This window comes from Diabrotica virgifera, chromosome 10 (assembly GCF_917563875.1).
Source record: "Diabrotica virgifera virgifera chromosome 10, PGI_DIABVI_V3a".
NCBI lineage: Eukaryota > Metazoa > Arthropoda > Insecta > Coleoptera > Chrysomelidae > Diabrotica > Diabrotica virgifera.
This window is the reverse complement of record NC_065452.1, coordinates 129,600,818-129,626,036: the sequence shown is the minus strand read 5'-3', so window position 1 is coordinate 129,626,036 and position 25,219 is coordinate 129,600,818. Positions and strand designations below refer to the sequence as shown.

General features: G+C 31.7%; 1 protein-coding gene across 1 annotated transcript in view; it reads left to right on the top strand.

Moving 5' to 3' along the window:
- Positions 1-24,766, top strand: part of LOC126893448 (protein dispatched) — a 57,606-nt gene extending 32,840 nt beyond the window's left edge. The window contains exons 9-11 of the mRNA XM_050663653.1: positions 17,926-19,284; positions 23,032-23,253; positions 24,683-24,766. Of these exons, the coding sequence (XP_050519610.1) occupies positions 17,926-19,176 (1,251 nt within the window). The 3' untranslated portion in view covers positions 19,177-19,284; positions 23,032-23,253; positions 24,683-24,766. The remainder of the gene's footprint in view (positions 1-17,925; positions 19,285-23,031; positions 23,254-24,682) is intronic.
- The last annotated feature ends 453 nt before the right edge of the window (positions 24,767-25,219 follow it).

Here is a 25,219-nt window from a genome sequence, read left to right as displayed (position 1 = left end):
CTTCTCTGAAACCGAATAGTTTGTTTCCCATTGTCTCTTCACATTTCTGCTTGATTCTATTAAGAATTATCTTAAGAAGTAGCTTGAGAGAGTGGCTCATGAGACTAATTAGTCTAAAGTCTTTACATGATGATGTATTAGGCTTTTTTGGGAGTGGAATAAATGTAGACTCTAACCATATCTGTGGCATCATGCCAGTCTCGTATATATGGTTATAAATGTTTGTTAGTTGTGAGACATTGTCGTCATCCAGAAATTTGAGCCAGTCTGATGGTATTTGGTCAGGGCCTGGAGATTTCCCATTTTTGCTCTGTTTGATGGCTTTCTCTACTTCCGCTTTTAAAATACTAGGACCAGTATTCGTATACTTTGTGGTGTTAAGTGGTGGCCTCGTATCCAGGAAGAGCTCTTTTATATAGTTAGTCCATTCTTCCTTTTTTTCATCCAAGTCGAGAATTATTTTACCTTTGGAGTTTCTCATAAAGTGAGGAGTTCTTTTTCTCTGAGTGTAGGTAATTTCTTTAAGCTTTTTATGTATAAATAATACTCTGGTTAAATCGGAGAGTGCAGTAAGAGTCTATACCGGTTTTGGAGGCTTTTTCCTCCTCATCAGTAGTCCCATATCCTCTTCTCTCCGATTTCCCCAGGTATCATACTTTGGGCCTTTCCGAATTGTAAAGAACGAAATGCCGCGGATAAACTAGAGCCATCTACCGAAAAACAAAATAAGTTGTTAATCGAAGTAGCACAGCAAACGACAATAAATATCGTTCCCATACCACCAGATTGACAACATAGGCCAGGGTAATAAGGCAAAAATATACCTTGTTCGTGACACTCGAGCAGCCAGGGTACTGAAGCGTTTTTTCGACAGGTAATACCTATGAGAACAAATTGTAACTATTTCCTGCGTAGGATCTGGCGGCCATTTTTATTTATAAACAATTTAATGTCGAAAAACGGCATTTTTTCCGTTTTTTCTCAAATCAATGGAAAACAGTGTACCTTGTGGTTACATTAGTACAAACATCTTCGTGAGCATGGAAAAATCTTTAAAATGACGTATTACACAGATTGATAAACTTATTTATTGTTAATATAATCGAGAAAAAAGGTCTAAATTGCAAAAAAATTAATTTTGCAATAACTATTGTAAAAATTAGTGTACAGCTTTGAAATTTTTGTCAAATGAGGGTTCTGTAGTGCGTAATATGTGACAAAAATTTCGAAGCGATTTATTCAATTGTTTATATTTTATTCAAATTGTTTATCCCAGAGAGCTTTTTTTTGCAATAAAATAAGTCAGAAAAAAAGAATGTTAGAACCATTCTGCAGGTGGCAAATGAAAGATCATAAGCTAAACTTTCAAACTTGTTTAAAAAAAGTTAATAAAAAGTGCATTTATTAGTAATAAATAATTATGCAAAAGTCTCGTCAATTTTTCCTTATAAACAATTTGAATAGCTTTTTTGTTATGGTCGGCACAAACATTTTTTTACATATTCTACAAGATGGTATTTTTACACGAACTTTAAAAAAAAATAATTTAGCCTAGGTCAATTAGGGCCAAAGTTAGCAACATTTTTTTAAAAATTTACAGCTAATTTGTTTATAAAAAATAAGGATCGAAAATAGCGCTTTTTCACTTTTAAAGACATGAAGTATTCATAAAAATTGTTTTGCTCTATTTGCTTTTCAAGGAAGTCGTCAATAAAGCTTTAGAAATGAAGTATGTAAATCCATGCGACCTAAAATTGAAATATTAACTTCAAAATCCTACAGCTTTTTGTATCTTGGGAACCAACCAATGGATTTTAATGTTTTTTTAATTTGTATGTACTTTTAGCGTACTGTACAAGTATGGAGTCAGTTGATATAAATTATAATAACCAATTTAATTTATTTAAACAAAAAAAAACAATTTATTTAATTTTTTATCGTGTTTTAGGTGCACTACTACCAAGTAATGTTATGTATATAATAATTGATAAAAAATTGTTATGAATATATTATAATATATACAGGGAGGGGCTAAATTATGGAAAAAATTTATTTTCTCTAAAATGGAGGATTGTGAACAAATCCCGAAACAGGTCGATTTTTATTTTTAAATTACAATGTTTTGGCATATATTTCATATTAGTGACGTCATCCACCAGAGCGTGATGACGTAATCTATGATTTTTTTAAATAGGAATAGGGGTCGTGTGACACCCCATTTGAAAGGGTGTTCAATTCTCTATTCAGTAATATAAACATTAATATCATTATTTATACAGGGTAGCCAAAAAAATAATTTTTGAATTAAATTAATTGACGAAAAAAGAAGAATGTATACAGTTTATTTATCTCAAAATACTTTCTGTCGCTGTCAGAAAATTGAAAAAAAATGTTTAGTTGGCAAATAAACATTGATTTTCGCTCAAATTAAATGTTAAAACTGCAAAGAGGTTGTCTGTGATTTAATTTAAGCGAAAAGAAATGTTAATTTGTGAAATAATTTTTTTTATTTACTGGCAGCAGTACAATGTATTTTGAGTTAAATAAATTACATACATTCTTCTTTTTGCGTCAATTAATTTAATCCAAAAATTATTATTTTGGTCACCCTGTATAAATAAGGATATAATTGTTTATATTACTGAGTAGACAATTGAACACCCTTTCAAATGAGGTGTCACATGACCCCTATTCCCATTTAAAAAAATCATCGATTACGTCATCAAGCTCAGATGGATGACGACACTAGTATAAAATATATGCCAAAAAAATTGTAATTTAAAAATAAAAATCGACCTGTTTCGGGATTTTTCTTCAAAGTCGTCGATTTTAGAGAAAATGAATTTATTCCATAATTTAGCCCTCTCTGTATATATTATTATAATAAAAGAAAAATTTCTATAAAAGTGTGACTTTTACTCTATAAGTTTGCTTACAGTTGCAGTAATTTTTTTGATTCATTGTTTATCAAATCATTGTTATGTCTTAGATTTTATATTTATATGAATAAAAAATAATATTACCTGGGGAATAGTCCGATATTCCTCTACCAAGGCCATAACTGTACCAAATTTTCTGGAGGCCTGGGATAACGGGGAATAGCTCTTTTTAATTCATCCCATAAATGCTTAACAGGATTGAGATCTGGGCTGCATGCGGGCCATTCTAATCTTATCAATCCAACCTCTATTTTATGAGTCAATCAGTGTTTTTATTTACAAAAAATGGTACAGCTCTTACACGAAAAGAGATATTCGGATAATTCAAAAAACAAAATAAAGTTAGTAGAAAATACAACGCTTCCATTCACCCCTGTATAATGCCACGCAAGCAAATTTTTTTGTTACCGGAAAAATACGAAACGATATCAATATATGTATCTACAAATTGGTGCAAGAATCTTAAAAATCGGAGCACAAATAATAAAGTTATAAACTATTAAACTTAATCAAAAATTTTGGGTGGCCGAATTTTGTGCCGGTGAGTGTAGTAATAATATATTTATTACAATTTTTTATCAATTATTACATACATAACATTGTAGTTGTTCACCTAAAATACGGTAAAAAAAATTTTTTTAAAAAAAATTTTTTTAAACAAATTAAATTGTTTATTAAATAATTTATAAATCAACAGACTCCATATTTGTAAAGTACGCTAAAAGTACATACAAATTAAAAAAAACATTAAAATCCATTGGTTGGTTCCCAAGTTACAAAAAATTGTAGGATTTTGAAGTTGATATTTCAATTTTAGGTCGCACGGATTTTATGCTTCTACTTCATTTTTGAAGCTTTATTGACGACTCCCTTAAAGAGCAAATAAATCCAAAATTTTTTCTCAATACTTCGTGTCTTTAAAAGTGGAAGAGCGCTATTTTCGATTCTTATTTATCATAAACAAATTAGCTGTGGATTTTTAAAAAAATGTTGCTAACTTTGGCCCTAATTGACCTAGGCTAACTTATTTTTTCCTAAGTTCGTATAAAAATGCCATCTTTTAGAATGTGCAAAAAAAATGTTTGTACCGGCCATAACAAGAAAGTTATTCAAATTGTTTATAAGGAAAAATTAACGAGAATTTTTCATAATTATTTATTACTAATAAGTGCACTCTTTATTAACATTTTTTAAACAGGTTTGAAAGTTTAGCTTATGCTCTTACATTTGACACCTGCAGAGTGGTTCTAACATTCTGTTTTTCTGACTTATGTTATTGCAAAAAAAAGCTCTCTGGGATAAACAATTTGAATAAAATATAAACAATTAAATGAATCGCTTTGAAATTTTTGTCACGTGTTAAGCACTAATTAACCCTCATTTGACAAAAAATTCAAAGTTGTACACTAATTTTTACAATAGTTATTGCAAAATTAATTTTTTTGAAATTTAGACCTTTTTTCTCAATTATATTAACAATAAATAAGTGTATCAACCTTTGTAATACGTCATTTTAAAGGTTTTTCTATGCTCTCGAAGATTTTTGTTCTAATGTAACCAGAAGGTGCACTGTTTTCCATTGATTTGAAAAAAATCGGAAAAAATGCCGTTTTTCGACATTAAATTGTTTATAAATAAAAATGGCCGCCAGATCCTACGCAGGAAATAGTCACAATTTGTTCTCATAGGTATTACCTGTCGAAAAAACGCTTCAGTACCCTGGCTGCTCGAGTGTCATGGAAAAAACCTTATTACCCTGGACTAACAGGTGGAATACTTTCTTTGGCTACAACCTCCCGAGAGGAAAAAATCTCCGAAACCGGTATAGACTCTTTCTGCACTCTCCGATTTAACCAGAGTATTATGCAGCTGCTGCATTTTCGTGTTGCAAAGAAATTAAAAATGTTTATACATTTTAATTCATTTGCTCTTTTGTTAAGTACTAAGGAATCTTTCTTGTTGGAACTTTTACCACGCTGAGCAGATGGGTTGTGAATTATTTAAAATTCTCTCATCCTAATTTCCTCGGAATCCTGTGTGATTTATAATTTTTGAAAATCTCGGGAGGGTGTAACCAAAGAAAGTATTCCACCTGTTGTCAATATGGTGGTATGGGAATGATATTTATTGTCGTTTTCTGTGCTACTTCGATTGATAACTTATTTTGTTAATAAAGTTATAAATTGTCAAACTTAATCAAAAATTTTGGGTGGCGGATCTTTGTACCGGTGAGTGTAGATAACGAACACAATTCAGAAATTTAAATCAGGAGAGGAGTCAGGCAGGGACGTATTATGTCTCCATTACTATTCAATGTATTTAGTGAATATATTTTTGAACAAAAATTACTATCTGAAAGTGAAGGAATAATAGAAAAGCCAAAAGTCTCAGATAAAAGACTCTTAGATCTCGGACTTTTCGCTTTTCTATAAGAGATGTCACTGCAGCGTCCTAAAAGTGGATTTTAAACTATTTTTAAAATTTCACTTAAATAGACAGTTTGGTTTCGTTTTGCTTCAGAGGTGTGCATGCAGCTCTACTGAGAAAGTCTGTAGGACAGAAACAGCTGTCTAGAGATAGACCGAAAAAGTGTGACGTTTCATCCCCACTGCTATGTTTCCATTCCAGTTTAATTGTGACCCTTATTACCATATGGCATAAGACCATCACAAATTGTTTTTTCAAAATTCTGACTTATTTTGAAGTATTTAATTGATGTAGTATTTTTTTCTGCTTCTATATTTATGTTTAATTAATTCTATATTTTCGTTTTATGCAAATAATATTGGAAATTAATTTAAAAAGTTAATAAAAATCGTATCAGACGTATGTCGTTGATTGTTGTTTGGATTATTTATTTATTTTTATTATTTATTTTTGTGTTCTGTGGGTTTTTAATATCATTCGTCATATTTCAATTTCAGTCTTGTGCTTCTGTACTTGTAGAGGGAATTTTGAATTTTACTGACGAGTAAAATTTTACTGAAGATTTTGAATATAACGCGTATTTTTATTTTTAGTTATAACGTTTTTGTTCTATGTATAAGGTTGTTATAGCATTATTATACAGTTTTTGTCTTTCGATTCGAGGTCCTTTTCATATTTCATTCTTCAAACAGTTGTTTTCAGGACTAATTATCTGAAGTTTTAAACGCTATAATTTACATAAAATCCTTATTTTTCTTTGTGGAAAATAGTTATAAAAATGTATTCCAAAGTAGAAAACGAGGTTAGTAATCAAATCGAAATAACTTTTTTTACTTGCTTAAATAATCCAACAGAAAGCAAGATCCTACTACATAAAATAGAAAACTGGATACACTTAATTATTTAATAAAACTTATTACCGACTGTATAAACAAAATATGAAAATACAAAGTCCTAATCCTACAGAAAATCGTAATTATAAATCTATGAAAATACAAAACACATAAATAAACTCAAAAAACCGAGAATCAAGGATAGCTAACTACACTAACCATAGACAAATGAAAATAAGAATTTCATGTAAATTAGCGATAAATTATTAAAATGTACTTACGATAAAATTGGAAATTCCAGATAATTAGCCGTGAAAACAACTGTTTGAATAATGAAAAGGAATTAGAAAGGCGAAATCTGTATAACAGAACAACCACAATAATAACAATAACCTTTAACTTAACGCGTTGATTGAAATATTAATACCACCAGCCCCCAATACATCAATCAACGCTTAACCACAGTATCCTTAATCATGGAGACAGAGAAATAAAAATAATAATAGAAATAATAGTTATTTATGTATAGTGTGACCAACTCCAACTTAGTCGAATTCGGGACAAGGCTGGAAAAAATACCTGAAATCCGGAAGTTTTCAATGAAAATGGGGCCATTTTAAAAATCTACATAAGTGTAATATCATCATTTTATTGATTATTTAAATTTTTTATGTTGACAATGATAATTTGAACCTTACAAATATCACCCCACAGAATAAATAAGAAAATAATGCGCCACTTTTTCTAAAACTTGTTGTCATTGGGCAATAGCCGCTCAAGCCCTACGGGCTTTCGTGTCTATTGCCAGACAACAAGTTTTCGAAAAATTGTCGCATTATTGTCAATTTATTCTCACTCTCTTGTGATATTAATGCCGATAATTTTTGATAATATCCCGTCATCAAGCATTACCTCAGATGCCCTTCGTTACTACGCAAAAGTGAACATCCAGTGACATTAATGACAATTAATGTTTTACAACTTCTCACAGAGAACCAAGAAATAGGTTTAGCAAATATTCAGGTGAAGATATCAATAAAATATTAGTTAAAATGATTTAAAAAGGCAGTTTTACTCATGAAATAATCTCAGCAAATTACACTCGGTCTCTAAAATTATTATTGACTTGTTGCTCTCGTGACACTTTCACCCGTGAAATTAAAGCTGCCAAAGTGTCACTTAGGAAACAAATCGATAATTTTAGAGCTCTCGTGCAATTACTACTAATAATTACATTTTTTCTCACAATAAAACACTGAAAAACGTTTGTTTTTCTATACTTCCACAAAATGTATTACAACTATGCTATTACTACAGCTGTTTCGGCAAAGTGCCTTTCTCAAGTGATATATTTAACAATGTGTTTGCCTTTTTAAGTCTTTAACTGAAGAGGTTGAGGAGTGGGGAGCTGTTTGTCTCGAGTTGGTCATTCAGAATTATATCTGTATTTTTCAATTTATTAATTTCCATTGATTCTAAAAGTGATAGCTTAAGGCCTTTATTTTGAATATGTAGAATTTGAACTCTTCATTGAAAGAATGATTATGATCTAGAAGGTGAAGTGCGTATGTAGAAGTGTCTGTTTTTCTATTGTTGAAAGCCCTTTTGTGTTCTGCTATCCGTTTGTCAAAAGTTCTGCCATATTGACCGATGTAAGTTTTCGGACAGTCACCACAAGTTAGTTTGTACACACCACTCTGTAGTTGCTTTTTCTCTTTCGGCTTTTATTGTTTTTATCAAACTACAGAGTGGTGTGTACAAACTAACTTGTGGTGACTGTCCGAAAACTTACATCGGTCAAACTGGCAGAACTTTTGACAAACGGATAGCAGAACACAAAAGGGCTTTCAACAATAGAAAAACAGACACTTCTACATACGCACTTCACCTTCTAGATCATAATCATTCTTTCAATGAAGAGTTTCAAATTCTACATATTCAAAATAAAGGCCTTAAGCTATCACTTTTAGAATCAATGGAAATTAATAAATTGAAAAATACAGATATAATTCTGAATGACCAACTCGAGACAAACAGCTCCCCACTCCTCAACCTCTTCAGTTAAAGACTTAAAAAGGCAAACACATTGTTAAATATATCACTTGAGAAAGGCACTTTGCCGAAACAGCTGTAGTAATAACATAGTTGTAATAAATTTTGTGGAAGTATAGAAAAACAAACGTTTTTCAGTGTTTTATTGTGAGATAAAATGAACTTCCATCAAGTAACCGTCGAATCCATCAATTAATTACATTTTTGTTAGTTTTTGACGTTTCGACTTTCAATCCGGAAATTGTTCTCAAATAAGGAAAAATTATAAAATCAACTGAAAAAAGTCCACAGTTTGAGTTTTCGTAGGAACTAAGCGGTATACATATTACCACGATATAAAATGCATGCGTTTTGGATGTGGTATTTGTGTTACACTCTAGAAATTGTTGACTTTATTTCGTCCCACCAATTCAATTTGATGTGAATAACGTATTCAAAATTTAAAACTAGAATTTTACCAAAACGTTAAATATTCGGATGGCCTGGAAGCCTTGTACGGGACGCCGGGACACAACTTCGTAATTCGGGCCATGTCCCGGATTTTTCGGACTAGTTGGTCACACTATTTATGTACCAAGTCAGTAAAGTGATTCTTTATCGAACGAGTCTTCATATTACGAGAAGAGCGAGCGAGGCGAGTAACAGACGAGTTCGATAGAGTCTTTACTGATGTGGTGCATACAAAATTTTATCGCCAACATAATTTGATTGGAAATCAACTTGGAATTTGAATTCGCACCTTAAAGTTGACTACGTAAGAGTTTGGGCTCTGTAATAACTTAAAAATAATATAAAATTTATAAAATAAATTGAATAAAAACCTGTCGTTTATTTAACTTCTTTTTAAAATCTCATTATAACACTACACAATTTTTTTAATTTGATTATCTTCATTATTTCATAAAATTTCACCTTTAATTTTAACAATCCCTGAATGAACAACTGGAAAATGAAGTACTGAAAGCTTGACAGCTTGGATAATTCCTAAATATAGTTTATCTACAATTTCACTTTCTACAATAATTTGATATTAGTTGTAACACCTACTTGCAATTTACAATTTAAGAACTTTTTAAAATTTAGACGTCATAATAATTTTAATCTTTAATTTTAATAATCCCTGAATGAACAACTGGAAAATGAAGTGCTCAAGATAATGCCTAAATATATTTTTCCACCTACCTCTACCGAAAGTATACTTTTCCGGACCTGATTGTAGGGAGCAAAGTTGTACTTTTCCTCCCTAGGGAGGAAAATATTTTTCCTCCCTAGGGAGGAAAAGTAAAAGTGACGTCACGGTATTTCATTCATGAAATATAACTTATTGACGCCCTGTACAATATCTATTTTCTATTACGTAAGTACCTATACATTTTAACGTTTATTTAAAAACACTCTATATTTTGCAGAATGGTAAAAAACAGTAAATTGTTATTCTGATTTAACAATGTTTACATTAATAATTTGACTTTTATTTGACAGTTGACAGTTATATTGTACCTACTAATTAGTTTTAGTTCTAATAAATTTTGTTGGTTAGTTACATAAATAAATTAAGTAAAAATGAAAAAATTACTTGTTATTTGAGGAAGGTGGAAAAACCATATGTATAACATGGGAGTAAAGTGCCTTTTCCTCCCTTGAATGATTACTGCCCTCCGCTACGCGTCGGGCAGTAAACTTCATTCTCGGGAGGAAAAGAAGCACTTTCCTCCCTTGTTATACAAATAGCTATTATCTACAATTTCACTTTCTACAATAATTTGATATTAGTTGTAACACCTACTTGCAATTTACAATTTAAGAACTTTTTAAAATTTAGACGTCATAATAATTTCATGACAGTGATGACAGATAACTTTTGCAATATGGCCGCTTTCGATTTTTAATCGATAGTTATCAATATTGAATAATAACTAAATCGGTAAAGTTTTAATTTATTTTATATGAATATATTTACAAAATACTAGAGAATTTCACTTTTTGGCATAAATTTAATTGTTAACCTTTAACTACACGCGCTGGCGTACTTTCTACGCCAGATATAAGAATTCTACTGGAAATATATTTAAAAATTTAATTTTTGACCTTGCTTATTTTTCTAACCTATCACTGGAATGTGCTTTACAATTTGGTTTTAGTTTCGTTATAATCGGCGTTCTGGAAAGATCGTAATTTACATTTTATTATTTGTTGTTTCCGGTGGTGGACAATATACCCCAGGATTATATTACTATAAGTCGTAATATAAGTACATATTTTAATTGTTTTTTAGTCATTATGGCAAAAAATATATTTTTCTTTATATACTTTTATATATTTTTATATATACACACAACGGCAAAATTAGCCGAACACCTTAAAAATGGGACATGTTTGATGTCACGAATTTCCTAAACCAGTGGTCCGATTTGAGTGATTCTTTTAGTATGTTATAGCCTTATTATTTAAGAATATCTTTGTAATAATATTATTGCTAGACAACTAAATATCATTTTATACCGGGTGTAACAATAATACTGTGTTTTTTTCTTAAAGTTTGGAACACCCTGTGGACTATTCTAGCATATATAAAATATTAAAATTAAAACTCGGTTATAACCTTAGGTTTTCTTAAAATTTTCTTTCTTGATTTATTTGCTTATGTTGGAAAATAAAAAAGTTATGGGCTTTAACAACTAGCCATGTTTTTCATCGATAAATCCTCATAGTAGGGGAGGAAAGTATGCTAAATTTGCAGTTACTCGAGCGTTATGGGGACCTATTGGATTGTGAATAGTATGTGCTAAAACCAGAAAAAGGTTAAGTTAAGTTTTCCATATATTGGGGGACTTTTCATTTTTTAATTTATTTTTCATTTGAAACAATCGTTTTTTTCCGATTATAGAGCGATCCATCCATAATTCGAAAAAATGTGTCGAATAAAAGTTGTTTATTTTTACGTAAAGAATCCAAATCTGCAATAAAAATTGGGGGCTCCTATTTAAGATTTTGTATTAAATCCCCCACCCGACTTCCGTGGGGGGACGTGTTTGGTGTCATTCGATAGATTTTTCAAAAATATTGAATACGTGTATTTTGCAGTTCTTCGATCTGATGTTCAGCTAGTTCAGATGAAATCCACGGGAGTTCGTCATTGTGACATCGCTTATTAATTTATTTATTTAATACATCTATTGAATTACTTTAGGCTTGTTTATTAAACTAAGCAGATAATGATGGTAGGGGAGCCCAGGCGGGAATTTTTTCAGTTACTCGAGCGCGTCTGATTATCACATGGGGAGAAACCTTGTACCCTGTAAATGTACCTATAGGTACCATATATTGGTTCTTAACACCGGGGAATTCATTAAGGGGGACCGAGAAAAATCTATTCTTAGAAAAACTCGAAATCGTCAGATTAAGATTAGGTAAGTTAAGTACATGCAAAACAGTGTATATTTAAAAAATCTGACGATTTGAGCGGGGCGTAAAAAAATGGGTGAGTCACAAAGTTTCACAAAAAAAGCGAATATTTCACGAAATAAACGTCAGTTTGAAAAACTATAAAATACGTGTTCAATATTTTTCAAAAATCTATCGAATAATACTAAACACGTCACCCCACGGAGAGGGGTGGGGGTAAATTAAAAATTTTAAATGCGGTATTTCGCGAAATGAACATCAGATCGTAAAACTGCGAAATACACGTATTCAATATTTTTCAAAAATCTATCGAATGGCACCGAACACGTCCCCCACGGAGGTGGGGTTGGCGGGTTACTTTAAAATCTTAAATAGGAGCCCCCAATTTTTATTGAAGATTTGGATTCTTGACGTAAAAATAAGCAACTTTTATTCGCAACATTTTTGTAAATTATGGATAAATGGCGCTATAATCCGAAAAAAACGATTGTTTCAAATGAAAAATTAATTAAAAAATGAAAAGTCCCCCAATATATAGAAAACTTAACTTAACCTTTTTCTGGTTTTAGCACATACTATTCACAATCCAATAGGTCCCCATAACGCAAGAGTAGCTGCAAATTTATTACAACGATATTCTTAAATAATAAGGCTATAACATACTAAAGGAATCACTCAAATCGGACCACTGGTTTAGGAAATTCGTGACATCAAACATGTTCCATTTTTAAGGTGTTCGGCTAATTTTGCCGGTGTGTGTATACAGGGTGAGGCAGATAAAGGGCCTATTAGAAATATCTCGAGAACTAAAGCTAAGAGAATCTTGAAAATTGGAATACAGGGGTTTTGAGGTATGAACTATTTAATGAAAATATTTTCTTCTCTTTGCTACTTCCGGTTATATCGGAAGTTGACTGTAACTTCGTTTTTTTAAAAGGGACACCCTGTATATTTTTACATTTTTTTATTCTCCTCGATCTCTTCTTTCTTAAAATATAAGATTTTGTAATATTATAGAGGGTAGGTTAAAAGATAATTACGTTTTCTTATTAATTTCGTAGCATCATTAACACCCTGTAGGATTGTAGTAGATTGGTATAATAAGCTCTATTAATGTTCAAATGATTTTTAATATAGTCTACTATTGTTAAGAGATATTGGTATAGTTAAACTTTTCATTTTAGTATACAGGGTTGGTCGAAACTCGGAATGAGTATTTTCTGAGTTTTCTTAAATGGAACACCCTGTATTTTAGTATTGTAATGAAATGTTATTTTATGGTACTTTTTAATTTCTTAAGCATTCCCTATACCTAACTTCTTTAATTTGTGAGTTATTGGTGATTAAAACCAAACATTAATTCCAACACAAAATAGGTGAAATTGTATTAGGTTGGCCGTGAAAATATTCATTCACAAATAATTTTTTGGAAATAAATACATATTAATCTATACTGGTACTTAAAATTGCCAATAGTGGTTGAGGTATCAAAATACCATCGAAGTGAAGATTGTTGGTGCGATTAACAATTAAGCACAAACTAAAGCAGTTAGGTATAGGGAATGCTTAAGAAGTAAAAAGTACCATGAAATATCATTTCATTACAATACTAAAATATGGGGTGTTCCATTTAAGAAAACTCAGAAAATACTCATTCCGAGTTTCGACCCACCCTGTATACTAAAATTAAAAATTAAGCTACACTAATAATTGTTAACAATAGTAGACTATATTAAAAATCATTTGAACATAAATAGAGTTTATTATGTCAAACTACTACAATCCTACAGGGTGGGAATATTGCTACGAAATTAATAAGAAATCTTAATTATCATTTAACCTACCCTGTATATTATTACAAAACCTTATATTTTAAGAAAGAAGAAATCGAGGAGAATCCAAAAATGTAAAAATATACAGGGTGTCCCATTTAAAAAAACGAAGTGATAAGCAACTTCCGGTATAACCGGAAGTACCAAATAGATGAAAATATTTTCATTAAATAGATCATCCTTCAAAACCCCCTTATTCCAATTTTCATAACTCAATTGTCTTTAGTTCTCGAGATATTTCTAATAGGCCCTTTATCTACCTCACCCTATATATATATATATATTTTATATAATACTTTTTCTCCTGTAAAAAATCACATTTAAAAAAATTTTTTATTAGTAATTTTATTTATCATGGAATCCAGTTATTCCATGATTCCAGTTATAAATCCCAATTGGCTTACTGAAAAGGAACTCCAAGTATTCACTGATGCCGAATAAGGTTTATAACAAACAACTAAGTGTATTTTTTCAAAAAAAATTAAACAAATCCGCTGTTTTTAAGTGTATTTTCTTGTGGCGTACAAAGTACGCCACGCGTGTAGTTATGTTATAACTTGATGCGCGGGTAGTTAAAGGTTAATAACGCAAATTGTGTACAATATTTTTAATAATTAAAGTAAATAAATTTTAAGTTCACTCAAATTCTCGCCATTCGATTACTGCCATCGACCTCTTACATTCAATCTGAGTTAATTTGATTAATCGCGGCAGGTAAACTAAAATTCTTCTTTCAGTACAATAAATTGTTACTTTACTGCCCCAAATGAGGGCAAATTAGTACAATAATGAATGACTTTAGTGACGGTTGGCGATAAAAATAATTACATATTATTTTTATTTCTCTACAACATAACCTTATATTTTATATTATACCCAGAGACGGAGACAGATAAAAAAGTATATACAAACATATACAGGGTGTTAGTTAATAAGTATGAAAAAATTTAAGGGCTAATTCTACATGATAAATTAATGCCAGTTTGCTCTATAAACATATGTCCGCAAATGCTTAGTTTCGGAGATACGGGGTGTTGAAATTTTTATTTCAAACTGCCAATTTATTTATTGCTCTAAGACCAGTTGAGCTATGAAAATGAAATTTGGTGAGTTTTAGGAGATAAATATTATAAGTTTTATGACATACAATTAAGAATTTTGTATTCATCATTGGCGCGCCTACGGACAATGGTCTGAATTATTTTAAAGAAAAAAAGAGTACGCCACTGAGATATTTCGAATTAGAAATTATTTTTAAATTTCACGTCTAATTTATGATAAAAAACCTTTCTTGCCTTTTTTCATATGATGCACCGTTTTTATGCAGAAAAATAAAGCATCTTGGCGCGTATTTTTCATTTCTTAATACATCATCAAGAACTATCCAATATAATAATACTAAACTAGAACAATAACAGAAAATATTACTAATACCATTTCAACTAGGTGCAAAGCTGCAAGAAATCTTTAAAATGATCTCCTTTACAGGTAACAGAAGAATTTTATATTCATCATTGGCGCGCGTACGGGTAATGGTCTGAATTTTTTGAAGAAAAAAATAGTACGCCACTGAGATATGTCAAACTAAAAATCATTTTTGAATTCCTCGTTCAATTGACGACAAAAAATCTTTCTTGCCTTTTTTTCATATGCGGCGCCGTTTTTATGCAAAAAAAATTAAACATCTTAACGTTTACAAAGTATTTGAACTAATATAAGTTTCTATGCATATGGAAACTAACTCAAATACTTGGTAAGCGTTAAGATGTTTTATTTTTTTGTATAAAAACGGCGCCTCGTATGAAAAAAAGGAAAGAAAGATTTTTTGTCGAGGAATTCAAAAATGATTTTTAGTTTGACATATCTCAGTGGCGTACTATTTTTTTCTTCAAAAAATTCAGACCACTACCCGTACGCGCGCCAATGATGAATATAAAATTCTTCTGTTATCTGTAAAGGAGATCATTTTAAACATTTCTTGCAGCTTTGCACCTAGTTGAAATCTTATAAGTAATATTTTCTGTTATTGTTCTAGTTTAGTATTATTATATTGGATAGTTCTTGATGATGTATTAAGCAATGAAAAATACGCGCCAAGATGTTTTATTTTTCTGCATAAAAACGGTGCATCATATGAAAAAAAGGCAAGAAAGGTTTTTTATCATAAATTAGATGTGGAATTTAAAAATAATTTTTAATGCGAAATATCTCAGTGGCGTACTATTTTTTTCTTTAAAAAAATTCAGACCATTGCCCGTAGGCGCGCCAATGATGAATACAAAATTCTAAATTGTATGTCAAAAAATTCGTAATAACTACCTCCTAAAACTCACCAAATTTCATTTTCATAGCTCAAGTGGTCTTAGAGCAATAAATAAATTGGCAGTTTGAAATAAAAATTTCAACACCCCGTATCTCCGAAACTAAGCATTTGCGGACATATGTTTATAGAGCAAACTGGTATTAATTTTTCATGTAGAATTAGCCCTTAAAATTTTTCATACTTATTTAATAACACCCTGTATAATGGACAGAGACAGAAACACAGAACTGAAACCAAACGTGACCAAATGTTGTTTTGCGACAAACTAAAGATCCGACATACGTTTCACTATTCAACTTATTTTACTCTTATTTCAATTTAAGCAGTTTTTTATTGTATTCCATCGATGCAAATATAAGATAAGCTTATTTACTTTCATAATAAATATATTTCAATAGTTATCTCGGAGTTAGTCAACATTAGTCAATTATAGGATTTAATTTTGACCCTTATGTTCAGTAACAATAAGGACACCCATAATTTGTGCTTGGAAACATAGTCAAATTTCCCGCCTGAAAATTACGTCACAACTTTTTCGGTCCATTGTGCATCGCCTCTGAATCGAAAGGAAACATAAACTGTATTTTTCATTTCATGAAGGAATAATAATTAACGAAAGAACTATTAATAACACACGATATGCACATGACACCGTGATTATGACAAGCTTTGCTGAACAATTGCAGCTACTACTAAACCAGACAAGCAGTTTCTGTGAAAAATATGCACTAAAAAACAAAAAGACTAAATATATGATAATAACAAAGAAAACAAGTGTACAAACAAACATACATTTGGGTGATGTACCGATAAAAGGGTTCATAAATACAAATATCTGGGAACCTGGATTTCAGAAAATAATAATCAAACAACAGAAATAAGGCTAGGATAGAAATAGCAAGAAATGCGTTTGTAAAAATGAAATCAAATCTCTGCAATAAAGACTTTAGATTAGAACTGAGAGTACGAGCCCTGAGATGTTACGTGTTCTCGATACTACAATATGAACTTGAAAAATACAGTAATTTGAAATGTGGTGTTACAGAAGGATGCTTAGAATAACATGGACACCGAAGAAAACGAACACGGAAGTATTGCAAAATGGGAAAAGAATACGAAATAATAAACACAATAAAAATAAGAAACTAAAAAGGGATAGTTCCCTGGGTTGGCTGTATACCATATAGTTAAACAAACTTTAACATTGAAGTAAAACCACTTCTATATAATAGGTATAATTTACTAAAATCTTAAAAAATCCCATTGGATTGAATAAAATATGTTCAGAACGTTTTCGGACCTATCAGTGCATCATCAGTGAACTCGTATACTTGCTAACTAGTCCCAGAACCAAACAATGGTTGTAACTATAATTCAAAGGCTAAACGCTTTTCAATTTCACAACATTAGAATGTAAATTGAATTATAATTACAATTATTGTTTGGTTCTGGGACTAGTTAGCAAGTATACGAGTTCACTGATAATGGACTGATAGGTCCGAAAACGTTCTGAACATATTTTATTCAATCCATTGGGATTTTTTAAGATTTTAGTAAAGTATACCTATTACATAGAAGTGGTTTTACTTCAGTGTTAGAGTTTGTTTAAAAATAAGAAAGTTACAGTATCTGGGACACGTAATGAGAGGACAGCGATATGAACTACTAAGATTGATAATACAGGGAAAGATAAAAGGAGGAAGGAGTATAAGAAGGAGAGTGTTATGGTTTAAAAATTTAAGGGACGACTGATTTAAATGCAGATAGAGTAAAAGATGGTGATGATGGTATCCAACCTCAAATTGGCAGACGGCACTTAAAGAAGAAGCAAAAGTTGCCTCTGGATTGAAATGAAATCTGTAACAACCTCAAATTGGCAGACGGCACTTAAAGAAGAAGCAAAAGTTATCTCTGGATTGAAATGAAATCTGTAGATTCTGTTTTGAATTCTTATTGGTTTCACTTTGTAAGATCGTGGACAGTTGTCGCAAAGAATTCCATTAAGTCAGTGCTGTGCGTTTGAATTGTTGTTTTTTCTTCTCCCTTACCAACTTATTTCCATGCCAAAGACAAAATTACAAATGTATATTTCTTTAAATATTCATAATTTTTAGATGGAGTATCGAATGCCTATGAGATTTGTCTTCGGAGTAAAGGCTGAAGACAACGGCCGCTCTTTGGATCCAACAGATTTGGGAACACTAGAAGAAGACAGTAAATTTGACATAACTGCCGCAAGCATCCAGATATGGTTTGTGGAGTTTTGCCGAGAGTTGAGGTCTCAAAATTTCTATCATTTGACGCAGGGACCCCTTTTACTGAATTGTTTTTTGGAAACTTTTCTGAACTCGATGGATATCAAATGTGAGGATGGTTTTTCTGGTAAAAACAGAACCCCATGTTGTAATGCATCAAAATTTCCCTTTGGCAGAGACGTTTTTGATAAATGTATACTGGAGGAAATAGCTGACATTTATAAAACTCCTAATGTGTTTGCTGGTACATTTTCAGCAGGGCCAATATTTTCTAAAGAGCAGAATACAACTATAAAAGTTGCAGTTGTAGAATACGACAGCAATTTTATTTATAGTATGTCATTTGACGATATGAATCACTTCTACCAAGAAGTTACCGACTGGATGACAAACAAAATGGAATCGGCTCCAAAAGCTATCCAAGACGGTTGGTTTATTAGTGACTTAGGATTTTATGATTTACAAAGAGAGCTTCGAAGAAGCACTGAAGTAGCTGTTGGAATATCATTAGTGCTGGCCCTAGTAGTATTATTTTGTTCTACAAGAAGTGTTCTCATAAGTCTTTATTCAATTTTTGCCATATCATCAGCCATTATTGTAACGATGGCATGTTTGGTCTTACTAGGCTGGCAATTGAACGTTCTTGAATCTACAGCACTTTCTACGGCTATAGGTTTAACTGTAGACTTCAGTTTACATTACGCAATCAACTATCGTCGATGTCCTAAAGATGTTAGCAGCGATAGAAAAGCAGCTACTAGATATGCTCTCAACCACATGGCTGGCCCCTCATTCATGGCTGCAATAACAACCGGATCAGCCGGAGCATTCATGATACCTTCCATAGTTCTTCCTTACGTTCAAATGGGCATTTTCCTCGCGTTAGTTATGGTAGTCAGTTGGATTTATTCCACGTGCATGTTGGGATCCATGCTTGCTATTGTGGGTCCTGTTGAACATTGTTGCAAGCGTAATAGTTTTGGAGCTAATAGGCATGCAGAAATAGTTTTGCCAGAACCACTTTGTTTATCTCGAGAGGAATTTTTTGATGAATCTTACTCTCATGAGTTAGATTCGTTAGCTACATCTACAAGGCAAGATACTCCTTAGTTTAATAAACGTTCTCGCAAATACTAACGACAAATATAAAGCTAGTAGTCACGAGATTTTCCATTAATCCAAGTCAACAACTAACGTTATGGAAGATGACCATTCAAGGTAATATATTAACGTTTTATTATTATTATTATTATTATTAAATTATATAATTTCCGTCCATTCATTATCAAGAGATAAACTCATCTGTTCTTAACTTGAAGGATTCTAGTCCTGGGCCTGATAATATTCCTTCAGCATTTCTGAAACATCTCCCTGCTTCAGCCATAACGTATCTCTTAAACATATTTAACAAAATTTGGCTTCACCACCAATGGCCAGCTATTTAGTCAAAGACTATAGTCATTCCTCTTGTGATGGTACACGACAACCCTCACGGAATTTTCCTAATTTATTTGTTATAAAAATAAGGTCATAATATTATAATTGCAATTTGTATAATTTATTACGATAGCAGCAAAGTTCAAAGTATTGAACTCATTTGAAAGACTGCAAAGAAAGCACACGTCATTCTTAATATACTTATAGTACCTCACCATATATGGTCATACATATTGGCACTGTTTTTAACTATAACAGATATAAATAGGAAGGTCGAGTACCTGAGACGTCGTTGTCGTCGTTACACTCTCTAGCGCGTAGTCAGGAGATATAGTTACCGAAAAATGAGTTATCCCCGACCTATCTCAAGGTCAACGTAATGTAATTGTACATTTAATTATATAAGAATAAAGTTTCTATAAAAAGTTTGTTTGTTCGGGGTAGTGTCTTCATCTAGCAACCCCCAACTTCACACTCTCCTAAAAACTAATAAACCTAAATATGACCCAGAATCATATCGACCCATATCTCTGACATCGACAACCTGCAAATTACTAGAATATATTGTTAACTCGAGGCTCTCATGGGTTTTAGAAAATTCTAATTTCTTAATCTCCGAGCAAAATGGCTTTAGAAAAGATCGGTCAACCACAGACAACATTTTAGACTTGGAAAGTGAAATACATTAAGCTCTTGCTACAAACCAAAAATGTGTTGCTATATTTTTTGATTTAGAACCTGCATTTAATAAAGCTTGGAAGTACAACATTTTGGGACAACTTCATAAATGTAATATTCAAGGTCACTGCCTTACCTTCATCAAAAACTTTTTAAATAACAGATCTTTTCCAGTGAAAATAAATAATACCTTTTCAAATATTTATTGTTTGGAAAATGGTACACCCCAAGGATCCATACTCAGTCCAACACTATTTATGATAGCAATAAATGATATAATCAAAAACATTCAAGTACCCTTACAGGCCAGTTTATACGCTGATGGCCTAGTGGTATCTATTAAAGGTAAAAACATTTCCTCAATGTCTTCATTTCTTCAAAACTTTTTAGATACTCTGAAAATTGGTCCAACTTTACAGGTTTTCAATTTTCAATGGAAAAATCAATAAGAGTCGTATTCTCTTCAAGCTCCTTGCCACAACCCCCAACCCTAAGAATGTATCAAAAACAGCTGGAGTTTAGAGATCATCACAGATTCTTGGGTTTAATCTTCGATTCAAAGTTAACATGGAAAAATCACATCTCACAACTCATCTTTTCCTGTAATAAAAGATTAAATGTTTTAAGATCTCTCTGTAATAAACACTTAGGCTCAGTCTAATCCACTCTGCTCCTCCTGTATAAATCTTTAATACGTTTACGGAGCAATTGCCTATTCCACTGCTAATCAATCTCTACTCAAATCATTAGATATTATTCATAATAAAAATCTTAGATTAATCACAGGGGCTTTCCCAACTACACCTGTACCCAGCATTTATGCTCTTTTAGAAGAACCATCGCTATTGGTTAATTGGTTGTTTAAAAGTGACTTAAAGTGGTTACTTTGCAGTTACAGTGACTTAAAGCTTATTTTAAAAATAAAGTGTTGTGTTTGTGGCGAAATGAGTGGTCTCAAACTAACTCTAAGCTCAATAAAATCAAAAATAATGTTTCTCAGTGGATTCCATCGTCGCCCACTAGGTGAGAACAAATTTTGATTGCGCGTTAACGTCTAGGACATACCAGGTTAACGCACTCTTATCTTTCCACAAAGAATAATCCACCCATATGTGATCAGTGTAACGTCCAAATATCAGTCGAACACTTTTTAATAAATTGTAGTAAATATAACCAAGAAAGACAGCGCTACAATATCCCAAACTCTCTACCAGAGGCTCTACATCAAAACTGTTCCTATGACAATATAGTTAATTATCTAATATCCATAAACATTTTGTATAATCTGTAGTTATTTACTTTTGTTATTTATATTTTGTTACGTCGCTAATAACTTTTTGGTGGATGCGACTTCTTTTTCTAATAAAAAAATCCATCCTTTTCCATTTCGAGTATGGTTTGTTCAACAGTAAATGGTTTGAATTCAATTAGTGCGGTCATAAATATTATTAAATTTATCTGACCTGGCCCATTGTTAAGATCCACCCGGAGCGATAAGCCACCAAGGTAGACAGAGTTGGTCTTTTGCAATTAACACTGACTAGACGATACTCCCATAATAAAGCCTAAAATAAATTTTACCTGAAACCGGGCCTTTTATACTATTATCGGTTAATCCGGGCTGTTTATAGTGGTAACTAATTGAACTTAACCATTTACTGTTTAACATACTATACCTACATACACTCACCGGCACAAAATTCCGCCACCCAAAATTTTTGATATAAGTTTGACAATCTATAACTTTATTATCTGTACTCCGATTTCCAAGATTCTTACATCAGTTTGTAGGTACATATATTGATGTCGTTTGTTATTATTCCGGTAATAAAAAATTTTACTTCATTATACGGGGGTGAATGAAGCGTTGTTTTTTCTCCTAATGTTAAAAAATTCTGTGGAAAAATTGTAGGGCTGATTTTGTTTTATACTCCTTTTGTATTATCCTGGAGGTACCACTAAGGTTTTGTTTTTTGAATTATCCGAATACCTCTTTTATTGTAAGAGCTGTAAATAAAAACACTGCTTTAAAGGTTTATTTAATTAAAAATATCAAACGCACTAAAATTAACAAAACAAAACAAAATTAACAGCAAAACAAAATAATTCAATAGCGGGTATGTCCACCTCTTGCAGCAACGACTGCTCGCAATGTGTTTAGCATCGAATAAAGATGTGTTATGCTTGCCTGGGGAATAGCCCGATATTCCTCTACCAGGGCCATAACTGTACCAAATTTGCTGGAGGCCTAAGATGACGGCGAATAACTTTTTTCAATGCATCTCATAAATACTCAATATCATTGAGATCTGGGCTACATGCGGGCCATTCTAATCTTATCAATCCAACCTCTATTTTATGAGTCCATCAGTGTTTTTATTTACAAAAAATGGTACAGCTCTTACAAAAAAAAAGAGATATTCGGATTATTCAAAAAACAAAATTTTAGTAATTCCTCCGGGATAATATGACAGGACTATGAAACAAAATCAGCTATTCCATTTTTCCACAGAAGTTTTTAAAGTTAGAAAATACGACGCTTCTATTCACCCCTTTATAATGCCATGCAAGCAAAAATTTTTTTGTTACCGGAATAATACCAAACGATATCAATACACGTACCTACAAACTGGTGCAAGAATCTTGACAATCGGGGCACAAATAATAAAGTTATAAATTGTCAAACCTAATCAGAAATTTTGGGTGGCGGAATTTTGTGCCGGAGAGTGTATAATATATTACGTTATATTTCTATATTATAATATGATAATACATAGTAAAAAAGAGTGAATTATAGTCTATCTACTGCTAGTATATCTAGCTGGATTACTAAAATGGCGTTGTTTTTAGATATCAAAAGGATAAGAATGTGAATGAAAAATATTGCAATAAATTTCCACCTAAGGGGACTAAACGATGCCAGTAGTAGCACTGTGTATAAATGTCAGTCAATTATTAAAAATGTTATAATATACCCCCACCCCCCGCGCCCATCATATGGAAGAAGAAGGATGAATAATAACGGAAACCAAAGAAAATATTAGTAATTTGAGAATCGTGATCGGATTTTAAGTAAGTAGTATTAAACCGGATGTTTGTACTTTTGTATCAATTATTTACGTTTTGGTAATATTTAAATATGTTATTTTCTCGTTTTTTAGATGTTTCCAATTTCTTCCCTTGTAATTTCTTCAAGATTTACTTCTAACTCTGATAATTCTACTACCTCTTCTATGATTTGTGTTATTTCATGGTTAGCATATTATTTCTTCGAAATATTTTTTCCATCTTTGTATTACTGATTTCGTATTTTTTTTAATTAACTATATTGATTGGGAAATAAGCCACAATTAAATTGAAAAAATAATTTTAATAACGTTTCGACGTCCAAATCGGATGCCGTTGTCAAAATTCTTATTTTTTATTCTATGTCCTTGTTTATCGTTTACTTCTCGTATATGTCTTTGTGCTTTTCCTGTTAAGTTTCATATGAAATTATATCGCTTATTGTGTTCTTGGTCGTTTTCATGCACTGCTTTCTCTGATATATTTATCATCTTATGTTTTCTGGCTTGTTTTTTACTTCTGCGTTTTTTCTCCCTGCGCTTTGTGATGGGAGCTAACCATTATTTCTGAGGTCATAGAAGATGTATTAGTACTATCAACTAATCGCAAGCCATTATATGCTATAGGATATTGATCTGATAGGAAAAGCATCATCTAATACATACTGTTATTCTACCTCTCCTTACCCTAAAATCTGATCAGTAAAATCTTCAGAACAAATTTTTTGTTGTCATAGATCTGCTTTTTGCTGAAAGTTTTCAAACTCTATTTCATTCTTCTCATAGTATGTACTATAATGCGTGCATGTTCTTTGATTTACTGCAGTACCTACGTATTTTGATAAATTTTGAATTGAAGATTATACAGTAGACTCCCTCTATAACGAGAACTGAAATGGCGGACTAATTACCTCGTTATAAGCGGATCTCGTTATATCAGACAACAGTAATATTGTGCATACCACCACCACTGAAATGTTCTGATGCCTCTTACGTAGTTTATTAGGTGTCAATGGTTGACCTCAACAATGAAACTTGGCCAGCGTAAATTGTAAATTTCCTACAATATTTAATATCGGTCGATAGATAAACAGGAAGGAAGAAGTTTATTACAGGCGGTGGAGTTTATTACAGCACTGGCCTCGATAAGGACAGAGATGTTGGGCATTCCTGTATACAGGCATTTGGGGTATTTATTTATAGCCATTACTGCGCTAAGAACAGGTAAAGAAACATATTCTTCGATTTCATTTTTCCTCGTTATAACCAAATATGCCTCGTTATAGAGGTGTTATAGTTCAATAAGAATTTCATGGGACATCTAGTGTACCTCGTTATAAGTGAGACCTCGTAATACCCATGTTCGTTATAGAGAGAGTCTACTGTATATGAATTTTTTTATTTGTTATGGTTTAATTCTTGTTATCTATTTTTAGATGTATGGGATGTGGATCAGTGTATGAAAATAAAAAATATTATGTGTAATAAAAAAGGAATTAAATATATGTATATTTGTATCATCAGTTTTTTAATCAGAATTACACTTATTTCCTTTTTATATAAATTTGATGCTTTTTAAAAAAGGAAACCTCATGATAATTTTAAAGCTTATTTAATGTCAATGCATATTACTGCATACGTGGGGTTAGAAAACTAATAAATAGTAAACATCAAAGGAAAAATGGTAACGACATGCTAAAATAAGGAGGATGAGAAATAAGATAAGAAAATATGGGAAAATGAAAAATGCCAGAGCAATGGAATACATCTGCCCAATTCACAAGAAAGGTGATAAAACTGTCTATGAAAATTACAGTGGACTATTAGAAGTAGTATATGTATTAGTAAAAATTAAAGTACAATAAAAACCCACAAAACAGAGATAACAGGAGAATACCAAGTTGGTTTCAGACAGGCCGACCACATTTGTATGCTAAAATTATTATAAAACAAGCTATGAACAAAACTTAGCT